At 39.3% G+C, this 16,870-nt stretch overlaps 1 protein-coding gene across 4 annotated transcripts in view; it reads left to right on the plus strand.

The window, feature by feature from the left end:
• The first annotated feature begins 14,799 nt into the window (after positions 1–14,799).
• Positions 14,800–16,870, plus strand: part of rxraa (retinoid X receptor, alpha a) — a 196,295-nt gene continuing 194,224 nt past the window's right edge. For 3 of the 4 annotated variants that reach the window (XM_030149307.1, XM_030149306.1, XM_030149308.1), the window contains exon 1: positions 14,801–15,188. In XM_030149307.1, the coding sequence (XP_030005167.1) occupies positions 15,161–15,188 (28 nt within the window). In that variant the 5' untranslated portion in view covers positions 14,801–15,160. Of the gene's footprint in view, positions 15,189–16,870 lie in introns of all 4 variants that reach the window. The other variant, XM_030149305.1, reaches the window with a different exon arrangement.

The raw sequence follows: 16,870 nt of genomic DNA on the forward strand, positions 1-16,870 counted from the left end.
GGATATGAGGATTAGTCATCAGGATGTTTCTAAAAAAGACTTGGTATTAGCTTTAACCTCACACATGTTTATTTTTGGGCATTCTACTTATATATGTGGGCCCAAAATCTGGTATTATAGGCATATAGCTGTTTTATATGTGATGGAAATAGAAATTCTAACTTTAGTTTTCACTCACATGCTGTTTTAACCCTATAACGCCAAACGTATCATATTTGATACATGAGTTTTGAAGTCCTCTACATGATCAGTGTGATATTTTTTTTCTTGAAAAGCCTGATGTATACAATTAGATACATGCAATACACAGATAATCCACCAGGGGGGAGGAATTCATTCACCAGAAGCCTTTCCAGTGACACTACAAGACTGTCATTAATGAGGAAGGAGGCAGAACTTTGCCAGTTTTGAAAAGGAATTATCAATTTATTAGACATGTTTGTGTTATATTATGTTTTTGTTTGTTGAAAAATAATATTTGCAGATTGAGACCCGATGTATCAAATATGATACAAAATTTAAACTCATACATGGAAATTAATATTTGAAAACATTTGTTCTGGTTTCTCAGCAGGACAAATAAAGGCTCCAGTTTCGAAGAACTGGAATTTTCTGTCAATGATTTAATGGTTCAGGCTTCACAGGGTTAACAGCGTATGTGTAATAATCTCCAGTGAGGTTTATTTTTGTTGTCTCAGTGTCTTACATGAACAGGGTTTTCCTAGTGTTTCTAGGAGACGTATGCTGTGGTTGCTATTGGGGGGTGTCATGGAAAGTAATCAAACTGTGCACAGGTTTTCTCATAAGATTAGATTATTATAGCATTTACCTCAAGTTTGTAGAAGACATGATGGTAGTTAATATGGTGATACTTATGATAATCTGTTTAAAATTAGTATAAATTATGACATCAGCTCTATTGTTGTTGTTATTGTTACTGCTGTTATTGATATAGGGATGTGGCGATTGTAATAATAATGACAGTAATAAAAACGTTTTACATTATAAAATAGGGATGTGAATAATGATGACTAAAATAATACAAAATATAATATATATGATAATATAGATGGATCACAAATGAAACCAGTTAATACATAGGTAATATTATTGATATATTAACAAGAAAATATATTATAATATGCTACGCTATACTTAATGGTAGCAGCTGAATAAATATGTACTAAGGAGTATGGAATGAAATGAGGGCGGGAGTAAATAAGTTGTCCTTCTTCCCACTATGTTTCGGATAAACATAATCTAGTGTGTATGTATATGTATATGTGTAGATTTCTATACATTTTTTGTGCTTTTTCTCCACTTTCACACGCTTGAAATAAATAATCAATCGACATACACACAGTCAGTCTTGTCAAAAATGAACAAAATGCATGCAAACATTTGGAAAAACCTAGAAATGAACCAATAAATTTGGATGCCATTTATTTTTTACGCTCTCTCAATTGATTTAACATTCTGATTTCTTACATGGTGACAAGAATCACCAGTGTTCTGCATCTATAAGACTTAAAGTCATGTGGAAAACTATCTTTGATTCATTTTGAACATATTGTAATATATTAATGTAGACACAAGTTTCCATTTTTGCTTTAATATCATTGTGTTAAATATTGCAGTTTTGTCTCTACACACCTACCAGACTTTTGTAAACATATGTTTGTCTATGGCAGTGGTTCCCAACCTCTTTTGGCTCGAGACCCCATTTTAACATCACAAATTTCTGGTGACCCCAGACATTAAAAACTGAGACTTCTTTTTTTTGCTAAAATTAATTTGTTTTTGATCATGTCAATAGTTTGCTATACTATGTTGCAAATAAACATTAATTTTAGATCACATTTAGGCTATAAAATGTATATTATTATGAACGGAAGCAGAAAAGCCAGGTGTAGATTACTGCACAAAGTGAGAATTTTATTTTCCTTGGTCAGGATATGTACAGTCAGTCCAGCTTGGATTTACAAGGCTGACAATTAATACTGAACAAACAAGAACTCAAACTATGAATTATGAAAGAGCTGCAGCATCTGAAACTGACCACAATGAACATTTGACAGATAAACAGTAGCACAGTGCTTCAGTTTCAGCTTCAGACTTTGTCATGTCTTTTATGGGTTGTGATTGTCTCTCTCAACTCACCATATATTTTTTATTGGTAATTTTTTTTTTTTTCAATCAATTATTAGAAATTTCAGGTGACCTCAATTTGAATTCCAGGTGACCCCACGGGGGGTCCCGACCCCAAGGTTATTTTTAATGTTTTTCTTCATCTTATAAGAGCAGTTATAAACTTGCTGAGTGTAGTTTTCTAGACTTTGTCAGGTCAGGTGTGTTGTCTTATCAGTTTGCTGATAATGTTATAGCATTAAAATGAAAGTGTCATCAGTTTATATACTAATGTTTGGATGTTTTGTACTATTTTGTTTAAATTTTTATTTTTGTATGGATATTTTGAGCTCTATTCCCCCACTTTAGAGGACATCACAATCCAAGTATGTACTAGTTTCTTGTACATTTTTATGCTGTTGATGGAAACATAATATAAACTGCCAGTGAATGAATGATTGTAATGTGACATGCTTGTCTAGAAATATTTGTCTGGAGTTGTTTTTTTGGCTTTATCAGACAAAGAATGTTCGCTGGTTCCACTTAATCGACCATATAAAGTTAAAATATATGGGTTACATCAGTGTCCTCAGATGCAGCTGAAGAGAAGAGCTTGATTTATATGCAGGCCTGCGTGGTTCATTTTGCGTCCATGTGGGTGATCATGACTGTGTGTTTATGTACGTTTTCCACTGTGTGTTTCTTCTGGGCGGGAGCAGACTGCAGGCTTCAGCTGAAGGCTCATGTTATAGTCGGCTGCTACAGTTCACTGAAGGACTCGCTCTCTGTTGACAGCACCCCCATCCCCATCACCCCCACCTCCCCCCTTTTCATCTGAAATTTCATTGATGCATTCGGGCAGCTCAATGACAACACGTCTCTATTCCTGCTCTAAACCTCCCAGCGCCGAGCAAACTTCCTTACTAAGCTGCAAATTGGCATGCTAGGACTATCGCTTCACTCATCTTGAACGAGCCTTTTGTAGTTTGAAAGCCTTTTGAAAACTTTTTTTTTTCTTACTTTGTCATTGTAAGAAGAGGGACACTTTCATAAAAAAAAAAAAAAAAACTTTAAGAAAGAACATTAGCTTTTATAGGCGGCATTTTGTGTGGGAGGAATACTGTAACTCTCAGCATGACCTGCTTTTTAAATCTTTATTTTTTATCTATTTACACTCCTGATATGTCAGATACATTATTAAATATCTACGCTTTGATCTCTTTGGGTGTTTTTCTTGTACCTTTTCTTTGGTGCATCAACAGCTTTAGGTTTGATTTTTTTTTTTTTTTTTTTACGTTAACATTTCTTTCTACAATTATCCTTAATTTTCTTTTTGTTCATACCATGTGAAAAACACAGTCGATGTTGCATTCATGGGGGTGTGGGCACAGAAGGACATATCTGGAAGACTCCCTACGCTTTTTGCCCCGAAGGTGTGAAGGAGGCCCTGTTTTTTTTTGTTTTTTTTTTTCCTGCAATGGGGCCTCTTTCTGGGGAAAGGAGGATGAACATTGGTGGGTGTGTGCAAAGGGGGGCTGTGGACAGAGAGGAAGAGAGTTAATGAAGGCTTCCCCTTGAAGTCAGAGACAGTAGTAGGAAGTGTCCAAATTTATGGTCGTTCGTAGCCGGCCATTGTAGCCGCCTTCACCATGGCAGTTGACCAGCAGACGCAAGGGGAGAGTGTGAGAAAAGCTGTAAATCACAGGGAGAGTGTGGCTCAGACACACAAACACACTGAGCCCTACGCTCTCAGTTCACAGGCAGAAAATGTGTGAAGGAACAGCAGCTCTCCAGTAGTCGGCTGACAAGATAAAGCTGTTCTGCATGAATAGTTCAGAGATAGGCAGTTTTTTTGTTCTTACTTGAACTTTGATGTCCAAGAACATGAGCGACTCAAGTCATTTTTTTTATGATTCAAAGCCCTATACAATCCGATTAAAAGAGCATTGTTTTATTTCAATTAATGAAATAAAATGAAAAAAAAGAGGAACCTTAAAATACCTCTACATATCTCTAAATTTCATAAATATGACGGTTCAATATATGCAAATGGAGTTTAAAAACCTACCACTTCATTTTTGAATTTGTTTTTATACTGTTGGTAGACAGACTGCTTGGAAACCATAAAGGTGTAGACATTGTGTTACACCAAAAAAGGTCTCACTAATCCATTTTATCACATAACAAATCGCTCGAACTTTAAAAATGTCAAACTGAGGAAAACTTCTGAGCTAGCTCTGCAACGAGTATGGCCCCTATTTGTATCAGAACTGCAAAAGTCCTTCTCCTCATGGAAATTTTTCAGCCTTGTGGATCCAGCTCAGTTCCTCTGACCAGACTGAAACTTAAAGATGTCAGTGTTCACAATTAAACCAAAATCCATCCCCACCTCATAGATTTTCATCCAGGCTAAAATGCATGATCCTGGTTCATTAATTTTTTGACCTGCTCAATCCTTGTGAGGGGTCACGAGGATGTTGGTGCCTATTCAGGCTACCACCCAGCCAGCCTGTCCATGTGGGCCCCACGAGGGTTACATTTGGGCTGCATATAAGGGTCCCATGTGGGTTTGTCCGCAGTTTCCATGGTGGCCCCTCATGTGTTTGCCCATATCAGAATCAGAATCAGAGATCTTAATGTCTCATATTGTTTATTCTTCACACTATTTATCCCACAATATTTATCTTTCATGTCATTTGCACTACTTAAATTCTATGTTTTACAAATATCTTAGTTTGCAATACTTTTTATTTTTTAATGTAAATAACTGTGCCTTTTACTGATATGTGTTGTTGTTTTACTATTATTTGTTGTCTGTCTGTAAATTCTTGCACTGAACCTGAGAGCTTCGACTCAGTTTTGTTGTACTTGGTACTATGACAATAAAGAGATTCTGATTCTGATTTTGAGTCTGATTCTGATATGGGCAAACACCTGTGGCCACCATGGAAACTGCAGACAAACCCACATGGGACCCTTATATGCAGCTCAATTGTAACCCCTCTGGGGCCCACATGGACATGCTGGCTGGGCAATGGAGTATATGCCAGCCATTCAATGCAAGGCTGAGATATAAAGACCAACAAGCATTCACCCTCACATTGACACCTGTGGGTGATTTACATTGGCCAATTAACCTATTAAGTTGTTTTGACGGTGGGAGGAAGTTGGAATGATCGGAGAAAACACACACAGACATTGGGAGAACGTGGGAAATAGTTGGATGGCCCATTGGTAGCTGGGATAAGCTCTGGCACCCCTGTTAAAGGCTATGCAGTTCAGAAAATGAAAAATGGTGCATTTTTGAATTCTCTGAGTTTAGTAGATTTAGATGCATTTGTGCACTTCAGTGAAGTTTGTGTTGGAGTCTGTTTTGTGCCGCATATCTTCACTACCTAACTCCACTAACTAGCTAGGATTGTGTGTTTTTGCATGGAAACCATTCTATAGATAGATAGATAGATAGATAGATAGATAGATAGATAGATAGATAGATAGATAGATAGATAGATAGATAGATAGATAGATAGATAGATAGATAGATAGATAGCTTTACTGTCTGTTCCAAGTAAAAACAGAAATTCGTCTTTTGTCACAGCTGTAAGACAAAATTTAAAAACCACTCTCAGGCATTAAAACACTCCAAAGCACAATACAATGGATAAAAACAAGTAAAACACATAAAATAGAAAAGTACTCAGAGAGCGCAGACCTCCGCCAAGTCAGATCAGTCCGTCCCCCCCAATCACCACCAAAATGTAATCATTTGTTCCTTGTGCCAGTATCAACATTTCCTGAAAATTTCATCAAAATCCATCCATAACTTTTTCAGTTATCTTACTAACAGACAGATAGACAGGCAAACCCCAATGAAAACATAACCTCCTTGGCTAAAAACGGATTTTGATGAAATTTTCAGGAAATGTTGATACTGGCACAAGGAATAAATGATTACATTTTGGTGATGATCGGGGGTGGAGGGCTGATCTGCCTTAGTGGAGGTCTGCGCTCTCCGAGTACTTTTCTAGTTTTGTTGATGCTTTTCCTGGCCATTGGGGTTCTGTAGCGTCTGCCTGAAAGCAGCAGCATGAAGGAGTGGTGGAGGGAATGGGAGGGGTGCTCAGTGACTATCTACATAGAAATCAGTGTAGATAAATTTACAGGCCTGCAATGAACTGGCAACACCTGCACGGTGTACTCCACCTTTACCCAATGGTAGCTGGGATTGGCTCCAGCACCCCCTTAACTCTAAATTTGGAAAATGGATGGATGGATAAATCTACAGACTGATATCATGGATGTAGGCTTAGAAATGGAGCACCAACCAGACTTTATATAAGTATGCACAAATCGTACATACTGAATGTTTATGCATTACAAATCTTACACATTGAACATTTGCTCATTAGAAAACACCCATGCCCATGACATGAATATGCATCTATACTGTGCAAAAATGTATTACTTTTCCCTCATGTTTGGCCACATGCGGTAAAATGTTAACAGATTCAAAAGGAACATATAGAGTTGATGTATGCACACTGTCTGGCATTAATGCTTTAACTCAACTCACCAGCCAGAGGGACTGGAAGATGAAAAAAACTGGCACCGTCCATTCATATTTTTATCACCCTACACTAACCAGCCTCTTCCAACTCCTTTATCTACAAACTACTGCTTTCAGTACATTTATTTTTGTGTGTACTTTACCCCCCTTGTTGTTGATGAGCTTTTGTTTTAAAGGTTGGATTACTCTTATCGCCATATAATCTGTATTTAATTATCTTAATAGTAGCAGTAGCAGATCCACCTCTATTCTCTCTGATAGGCTAATGTTCATTGCTTAATTAGGGTTAAGTGATTGGAGTTAGGGCCTTGAATAACTCATCTGTGACTCCACAATGTGCCGAGACTGAGCATAGGTTTTTATTACATACTTATTTTAGATCAATCCTTTTGCCACAAATGTGGCAGATAGCCGTCTTGAAAATCTACCCGCATTTGGCTGGTTTTGTTTTCAAAGCCTGTGCATGTGTCATCAAAATTTAGACGTAGCCACAACAATGTATTTTCGGGTTATTGAGATCACATTGAGTACAGTATATAAATACACAAAGGCTTGCATGTGAGCCTTGCAGTCGTGAGATAAGCTCATATGAAGAGGGTTAATACAGACAAATAGCAGCTCTGTTTCTGTGTCCCCTAGGCTAACTGGGCTTCACGCACAATAATGTCTATCCTTGATATCTCCACAGGCCTCCATTCAAACACAAGAAAAATATCTTTGATATCAGCAAACAGAAATTTATGACCACTATCACATCCTCCATGTCTGACTCATAGGAGTTTGTTATTAGCTGCTGTCTTGCACGTGTGTGTGTGTGACTGTCACTGCTGATCTGTAGGTGTAGCATGCAGGAAGCCACATAAGAGGTGTCCTGTTACTCCACTTCACTCTAATGTTCCTCTCAGTGAAATGACTCTCTCTGTCTCTTTCAAGCACCATTGAGTCTATTTCCTTCACAGGCGGTCTGAGGATCACTTAATCATGCCGTGTGAGTGTGCCAGCAAAAGCATGCTTATGCCCATCTCTACAAACACCCATGTGTGCACACTAAGGAGCAGCGAGAGGTGTTGAGGTTTGCCCCCGTATCCGCTCGTATCTGCTTATCACAGATTAATGGTTTTAGTAGATGAGGTGGTCTTGTGTGTCACATTTCCACCGCTGTGCCCACATGGACTCTGGCCTGGTTGGACCATCAATCCTTGCAACGGCTGTGAGGCCCCCTCGCCGAACGTGCGCTGTGCCCTGTGTGTACACAAGATCTCTGGCCTCAGCAGGGAATGTTTACCCAGCTGAAGTCCAACAGGCTTGTACTCTGTCTCAGCTGTACTGTACTGGCTGTCACTTAGGACACATCTATTGGCCAATATCAGATAATGCATCCAGACTGAGCAACCTTTGCAACACTATTAATCCCCCTAAAGTGTCATTTGAAAGATTATTTCTGGCATTTCTGAAATTATTTCACTGCAGCGTCTGGTTTTAAATGAGTGCTGTGTTGAAATGTTTCGGTTCACTCAGTTGCTCAACATAGACATGTTTGCACACAGACACTTTTTGATCCCATTGAGAGTAAACTGGGATCACTTTTGTTGGAGATTACACTTGATTTGCAAGCAGCAATGCTGCAGTGCAGAAGATTAAAGCTCCAGCAGGCAATATTGTTTGGCATCATTGGGCAAAAAAGTACATAATAAGCTTTCAGTGCATTGTTATTGATGCATCTGAGGGGGAAGTACACTTCTGAACCTAGTTTAACAGGTCTTTTAAGAAGGGGCGGTAGGACACAAAAACAGCTGATAGACATCTGTAATGACTAATCACTGTCAAGAACCCACCAGACTTTGTGGCTCCCCGAAAATACAACATGGCAACTCTTTTAACTCTAATAAAGTTGTGTTGTTTATCCTTATAGTCTATGCTTAGGACAGAAGTGGTGGAGAAGGGTGTGTATACTGGCTTTTTCTGCTCTTGATTTCTGCCCACAATCAACAAAATCAGCAATAACACAACCCAAACTGGCTGAGGTTCACAGCTGATGTTTCATGGTGGTCATATGTTTTGAGCTTGTAGTGAAGGAACAGCATATTCTCTGTTGAACTTCAATACGCTGTGAAATTATGCTTATTTTAATTCATCTCCTCTGCTCTTCTACAGCAGTAGATACTGTATACCGTATATTAGCAAAAAAAAATTGTTCCTGCACAAATACAGACTCCAACATAAACTCCATATAAGGACTAACACCTGAATGCTAGATGCATTTCCCTTAATGTAACATTAATACCGCTGTCTGACTGTTTTGCATAGCAGTTTTGCCGGATATATTGAATGTTCATTGTAACTGACCAACATTAATGCCTTGTTACTATTTCTGATTGATATAAGGCCGAAACATATGTGGCATGTTTTCTATTCTGAAATTAACCTGTCAATGTGTACTTTAAATGTTGCCCACCCTCTCTGAACTTCTACTCAAAAATACTTGACAACACCTTCAACCCTTTGCCCACACATAACTCAACTTCTCAATCTGTCTGCTCAGGCTGCACGGTAGCTCCATCATCGCGCAATAATGCTGGACTCAATCGTAGGTAAGAAGATGATGCTCTGCGGGGATGGTGATTCTCCCTTCCATGATAAAACCAGCCTCTGCCAAGTGCCGATGGGATTTATTGCCATGTCTGTTTAAATGTAGCCAATTTCACTTTAATATGATATTAAAGAATGATGCATGCCTCGGCTGTAGATGCTGCTGTTGAGGGAGTCTCGTCTGCACACGGCAGCTTTCAAACTCAGCAATGGGAGCCAGTGATACAGCTGATGTAATGTTCAATATTGATAACAGCCCTGAGCGGAATGGGCTCTGATCATTTAGGAAAATATTGTGGGTCTTTTTTCTTTTTTTTCTTTTAGTGCCATTTCTTGGCCCCGTGCCTGGATTCATGCCATCCATCAGTTCAATTTGATGGGCAGATATCCACAAAGCTCTTATCGCCTCCAATGAAATGAACTCTCTCTGTGAAAACAGGCCCTGTGTGCCTCTGTGGTAGAATGTGCTTTGTAGGCACGCCATTTACCAACCCGAAAAGATTTCACAGATCTATGTTTGATTGGTTTATGTATTGAGAATTACTTTTCAAAATAATATGGAGCCTTCAAAAGATGTAACCCCCCATATTGCCATGGTTTACACTGTGCTTTTAGAAGCCCATACCACTGGAGAAAACCCCTCCAAAATTTCGGAATCTGCAAGTGCAGCATCTGTCTTCTGTGCACAATTTTCCTTATTTCTTCTAAGCAGCCATGTTTAGGCCCATGCATGTTGCCTTTGTGTGTGGTGGTCCCTCTTCCTGCCTCTGTGTGCGTCTACAGTATTCACTGTGTCAGCTCTTGTTGATTTCCGCAGGGGAAGTTGCCTCAGTGCTATCCTCAGACAAAGCCCTGACCTCTGGGGTTAAGGAATGTGAACCCAGGCCTGTGACGATCAAGACTTTCCCTCAGGGTGGACAATCTTGAACACCTCAGCAAACGCCCTAATGATCTCACAAGCTTTTTTGTTCCTTGTTGCACACCTTTTTTGCTCATCCCTTTATCATATGTGCATTTGAGTGGATCCAGGTGGAAAGGAAAAGATGTCTGGAGTTTACCTCTAATCAACAAAATATAAGCTTAACTTGTTGCTATGACGTTTTTCCTGGATTTTATATGATAAAATTAGTACTAAAATGAGTATGTTTTCAAGCGAACCCACACAGTCAATCAAATCAATCAATCTATGTAAATATGGGACTCAAACGGCTCTCGAAATGTTGTCACTGCTGCTAAAAATGAATTCATAATGAAGATAATCATTAGCTGCAGACACTAGGTTGAAGTATATATTTATGCATAGATTTCTCAGGATTGAAAACCATTGTCATTGCCACTGAAAGAGGGTATAATAACTTTTACGGATGAGCCTGTTGTGAATGGTCAGAGTACAAAGGAGACCAAAAGGCCCTTGTCTCATTTATCACCCACTTTAAGTGAGGGAGAAAGAGGAGGAGGGGGGCTGTCAAAGCAACCGTGGCAGATTGTATCGTAACAGTGGTGGTCTCTCATCACCTGAGGCCCAAACGCGTTGTTTAAAGCGAAGAGACGAAAAGCAAAAGAGAAAGAAGAAGAAAGAAAATGAGCCGAGCCAACAGATATCATAATTAGGAGTTAACGGAAAGCTCGAGGCCACTGCGAGGAGAGGTGTGAGGCGTTGAGGAGAGCCAAAACAGCCTCCTGAGAATTTATAAGCATGCAGGTTAAAGGTCAGACCACTATTAATCATGGCCCAAGTTGAGGATTAAATAGCTGGGCCTTGCGGGCAGATGAGAGAGCCCGGTTTGATCGAAGCGCTTAAAAAGACCCTGTTGTGTCTGTCTTCTATTACAGAGTGAAGGCCCGAGGCGAAACAGCCTTCTGAACTGGAGACAAATAGGATGTCCAGTTGGTGCTCTTGCCTCCTCTTACGCTCCCTGATGAGCATTTACATACCCAATTAAGTCACTTAACATCATCACACAAACATGACACCACCCGTGTGATTGATAAGTGTTTACTCAGAAGATGCAGCAGATGAAAGACGAACTCGTGGAGAATAATTATTGGGAATAATCGTCTTTTTCAGGATTCATTTTTTGCTTTCCTCGCACATTTCCACGCCGATTCGTTCTCTCACACCTTGAATCAGCGCACAGTCATACTTAACTTTTTTCACTCCCTCTTTTTTCCTTCATACTCCCTTTGATCTGTGATGTGCCATGCATTGCATTAATTATGCATCTTGCCTCAGTACAAATGTGCTGAACACCTTCAGCTTAATAGAAGCAGGCTCATCACAGGGGCCTTAAGGATGGCTGCAGGAGCTGTACGTACAGTACATTCTACTTCACTCCCTACATTCTCTGCATTAAGCACTTTACAGTAGGCGGAAAATGAGAAGCCTATCTGTGGTATTCTACTTCGATCCACGCCAAAGATGGAACATTTTCACTTTTGTAAAACATGTGCTTGCTCCATGTGTGCAGTATTATATGTTGACTGATGGGATGTGCCTGTGTGCAAGATGTACATGGCTTGAATTAGTTACAAACTGTCCAGAAAAGCAAAAACAAAGGCAACAATGATCGAGATGTGGAAAACTCTGCCACTTGTGTTTTTGCATCTGTAATAAATTAATTGATTTTCTTATTGTGTGACATTTTGGCAGCTCAGAGTATGAATATGGTAAACATTAACAGATGTAGAAAGGGATGTTTAAAGCAAAACAGTGATATTGTAACTGAGCAACATTCATGTTGTGCAACTCTCATGATCTGGATTTACTTTTTTGTTGTTTCACACAATATAAACACAGTATTTTATTATTGGGGTTGGGTTATGATAGGCTGCTTGTGCTTCCACATGGGTAAAATATGTGGATATCTGATATTTTTTTTATTGTATAACCCATGAAACATACTGAATTTGTGTTTTCATTGTCAGATTTCCACCACTTGTGTGATAGTTTTGCAAAACCTGAATCTAGAAGTGTGCTAATTAAGGCTTTCCCTAAGGGTGGACAATGCTGAACGCCTCAGAAAACACAGTAATGATTGCACATGGCTTTACCATTGCTTGTAGCAAGTGTTCCCTCATACCCTAAATGTGTGTAATGTACCCTAAATGTGTAACTTTAACCCATAAAGACCCAAACATCCGCTGTTGACCAAAAGCATCTACTGATCTAAACTGCTGATCCACTAATCCTATCAATACATGTAAATAATTGGTGTAAAATGCAGTTTGTCATATTTTCATGATCAGCAGATATGACCCATTTGGACGTTCAGAGGCTCTGTAGTGAATGTGGAAACACTGTCATCTTCTATAACATTGATTCACCAGTACAACAATGACAGTGGATGAAGACACTTGGTTTATGTCCAGTTATTGCTATATTTACCTCCGCCAAGGAGGTTATGTTTTTGCCAGGGTTTGTTTGTTTGTTTGTTTGTTTGTCTGTCCGTTAGTGTGCAACATAACTCAAAAAGTTATGGACAGATTTGGATGAAATTTTCAGGGTTTGTTGGAAATGGGATGAGGAAGAAATGATTAAATTTTGGTGGTGATCGGGGGTGGGGGGCCCACGAGGGGGGGGCCACTGATCGTTAGTGTGCAACATAACTCAAAAAGTTATGGACAGATTTGGATGAAATTTTCAGGGTTTGTTGGAAATGGGATAAGGAAGAAATGATTAAATTTTGGTGGTGATTGGGGGTGGGGGGCCCCACGGGGGGGGGCACTGATCAGCCTTGGCGGAGGTCTGCGCTCTCCGAGTGCTTCTAGTTTACTGAAAAATCACCTTTTCTTCAGTTTTTTTTCTGTTTTGATAATAACCTTTGACTTTACTCTGAGGTTTTATGAACATCTTCATAATCAGTCAATTAAACTTAGGAAAATAAATGATTTTCACTGGAAAGAATGCTAAATTCAGAGAATAACATTATAATAAATGGTGATAAATCACTTTGGAAAGGTTAAAGAGAGAGAAAAATTAATTTGGGAACTGCCACAAAAGTCACACTGGGTCCTTATGGGTTAAGTGGATCCAGGTAAAGAATGAAAGATGTGTAGAATTTACCCCTAATAAATAAAATATAAGCTTAACTTGTTGCTGTAGGTTTTTTCCTCTTGTGTTTTGCATGATAAAATTAGATTCCAGTGACACTAAAATGAGGACTTTTCAAGAAAATTTTGGATTCAAGTGTTTTTAATGTTAAACAATTTAACCCATTTAAAATGTGACTCAAATGGCTCTTGAAATTGTTAGACATGAATTAATAATGGACATACTCATTAACTGCAGACACTAGATCAAACTGTATTATGTGTGTGATAGTTTTATGCAACATCCGAATCTGGAAGTGTGCCATTTGACTATGCTGGTGCAAAAATGATTAAATTATTCCAGTTAAAAAGCATCTCCCTGGATTAAACCTGGGTTTAAGGCAGTGATTCACAACCTTTTTTTGGCTTGTGACCCCATTTTACCATCACAAATTTCAGGTGACCCCAGACATTCAAAAGGAGACTTTTTTTTTTTTTTTTGCTAAAATTAATTTGTTTTTGATCATGTAATAGTTTGCTATACTATGTTGCAAATAAGAATTTAGACGACATTTAGTCTATATAAAGTATATTATTATGAACGGAGACAAAAAAGCCAGGTTGAGATTACTGTACAAAGTGAGAATTTTATTAGGATATGTACAGTCAGTCCAGCTTGTATTTACAAGGCTGCAAATTGTTACTGAACAAACAATAACTCAACTATGAATTCTGAAACCGACCACAATGAACATTTGAAAGATAAACAGTACCACAGTGCTTCAGTTTCAGCTTCACAGTTTGTCATGTCTGTTATGTATTGGGATTGTCTCTCTCAACTCACCATATATTTTTTATTAGTAAGTTTTTATTTACATTTTTTATCAATTACTAGAAATTGCAGGCGACCCCAGGTAGGGTCCCAACCCCAAGGTTGAAAACCACTGATATTATCTGTAAAAGATGTCAACAGGCAGATAGGCAGTTACGTCTGTAAATCACATTCAAGGAGTTGATTTAATAGGAAATGTAACAGTGTTAGAGTTGAGTGTGTTTGTTTTATTTCGGGGGATTGCGTGGGCTTCTAGGGAAGAGATAGGCTAATTGCTAGCCGTGGGTGCGCATTTGAAACATCTATCCGAGCCAGCAGCCCCTGGTTCAACAGATGTGACCAGGTTAAAATAACAGGAGATAAGCAGTGAAAAGAAGAAGTAGCTGCAGCTCGGCTCAATGCGCTCCACACGACCTGGAAACATGGTGCAAATGCGCACACAGTTCCTACATAAGACGGAATAAACACTAGATCTGCGCCTGTGCGTGTTTTGCGCTTTTAATTTCCAACTTTGCATTGAAGGTTCGTGTTTTTGTATTTCTTTCTTTCTTTTTTTTTTTTTTTGTGCGTGTAGGTGGCGTCGCTGCAGCTCAGTGTCGGCTGGTGGGAGTACCCCTTGCTCAGGTCCCTTTTGCAGTGCAGATCCAGTAGTTGGAGTTGTTGTACACCGAGCGAAAGAGGGAGAGTAGAGGTTCGAGTGCGGAGCAGCTGAGTGAGCAAACACAGACAGAAACATTAGGTTATCTTCTGAGAGTACCATACATCGACCTGTCACTTTTACAGCTTAGAGTTTGAAGAGGACCGCACTACCTCCACCTCCTCCACCACCACCAGCACTACTACCGCCACTACCGCACCTCCAGCACCGGCACGGGCAGCAGCAGCAGCGGCGGCAGCGGCAGTAGCGGCGCCCCGGTCGGGTCTAGTCTGGTCTGGTGTGCTGGAGCGGCAGCCTCCGGTGAAAAACTCCCAAACGCGGTCGCCTCAGCTGGCATGAGCTAACCTACCACACAGACATGGAAACCAAACCATTCCTGTCATTGGGTGAGTTTGTTTGTTTAATGACAAAAGCCTCGCTGTGTTATGAATGTTGTGATTAGTTTAAAAAAAAAAAAAAACCGTGTCCACGCCGCGCTGTGTTTTTTTTTTTTCTTTCTTTCTTTCTTTCTTTCTTTTTTTTTTTTTACCCCATTCTTCTCTTCTCCTCGCGCTGTTTTTTTTTTTTTTTTTGACAGCGCGTGGAAGCAAGTTGCCAAAAGCATCAACATAAACGCGAGCTGTTGACGAGCTCGAGCGGACGTTTGCTATCGGAAATATCGCCTAAACATCATCGTTTTTTTTTTTTCTTTCTTTCTTTTTTTTTTTTTTCCTTTTTCCCCCCCTTTTTTTTATTCTCATCTCCATCTAAAACCAAATGTTACCGTCACCTTGTTGCACTTTCTGAGTTGATGACATTTCACTCTGATACGATGTGACATCTCTGTCGGAATACACCGCGCGCATTCCTCTCGTGCGCTGCGATCAAATACTTTTAACTTGACGCGTTTTAGCTCCAATATTGTATGTTTTGTTTTTGTTTTTTTACACCGAAAAGCTACGAACCAAACTTAACCTCTTCATACTGGTGACACTTTGTACTTCAGTACTCGCTTTGCAACTTCCAGTACTTATATTCTGCACTTTTTCACTATGTTCAGGCTCGTCTCGTGCGTGACATGTCGCGTGCGTAAAGCTAGTGACTCTAGAAGTTTTATAGTTAAAATGCTAACGCATCAGAAGCACTTGTTTACGCTGTTTTATTGTCTTGTTTTTCACGTGACTTCTTCGGTGGAACTTGCGGTTAAAATTACTCATTCCGTTTGACTTGACTTTGTATGTTGCAGCTATAGTGGTTTAGGAAAGTAAGGCGCATTTGGCTAAATCTAGGGTTAAAGTTGCTCGAAAGAAAGGAGAAAAAAAGTTGCAATGTCTCTTAGTAGGCTCCAGAAACGGTTAGACCAAGAACAAATCCACAGAAGCTGGACTACTAACAGGTAAAACAGGTGTGCATTTATACAGGTAGACCTATATGTCTTCTTTGTTGTACAGTATCCAATCTTATGTGGATGTAAACATGTCCTTGTATAAAAACCAGAGGACAGAACACAATTGTAGGTATTGCAGCCACTTTTGTGTGTTGCTGAGAAAGACTGGGAATGCACCATGATTATTGAGCTGTTATCCACTCTATGCATGAATAGAAACAGAAATAGGGATGATCTGCACTGTAAGCTGATTTTTTGCAGGAGAAATCTCAAAAAGTTCAGTTAATGTTGTTATCTATTCTATGCACGAATTAACAAAAATAGATGATTTGCACTGTTAACTGAATTTTTGCAGGAAAAAAAAAAAAAAGTTCAGTTAATGCACATCTCACTTTGATCCAGTTCAAATTTATTTATAAAGCTCATTAAAGCATAAGAGTGCTGCACAAAAAGCACAATAATACATTAAAACAATACAAGATGTGCATGCAGGATAGGCGAAACTGGACAAATAGCCCACTCAGTTTCCTGTTAAATGAACCCTCTTAGGTTCAGACCCAGTCCAGTCTGTCTTAGAGCCCTTTAATTTCCACTCTTAAACTTCCATGCACCCCACACAAGCACGCCTCACTGTAAATCATTAATACCGAACGCTACTGTGAGTTTTTCAGAGTGAACAGAGCAGACCCTTGTCCCCTCCAG

This window comes from Sphaeramia orbicularis, chromosome 12 (assembly GCF_902148855.1).
Source record: "Sphaeramia orbicularis chromosome 12, fSphaOr1.1, whole genome shotgun sequence".
Lineage (NCBI taxonomy): Eukaryota > Metazoa > Chordata > Actinopteri > Kurtiformes > Apogonidae > Sphaeramia > Sphaeramia orbicularis.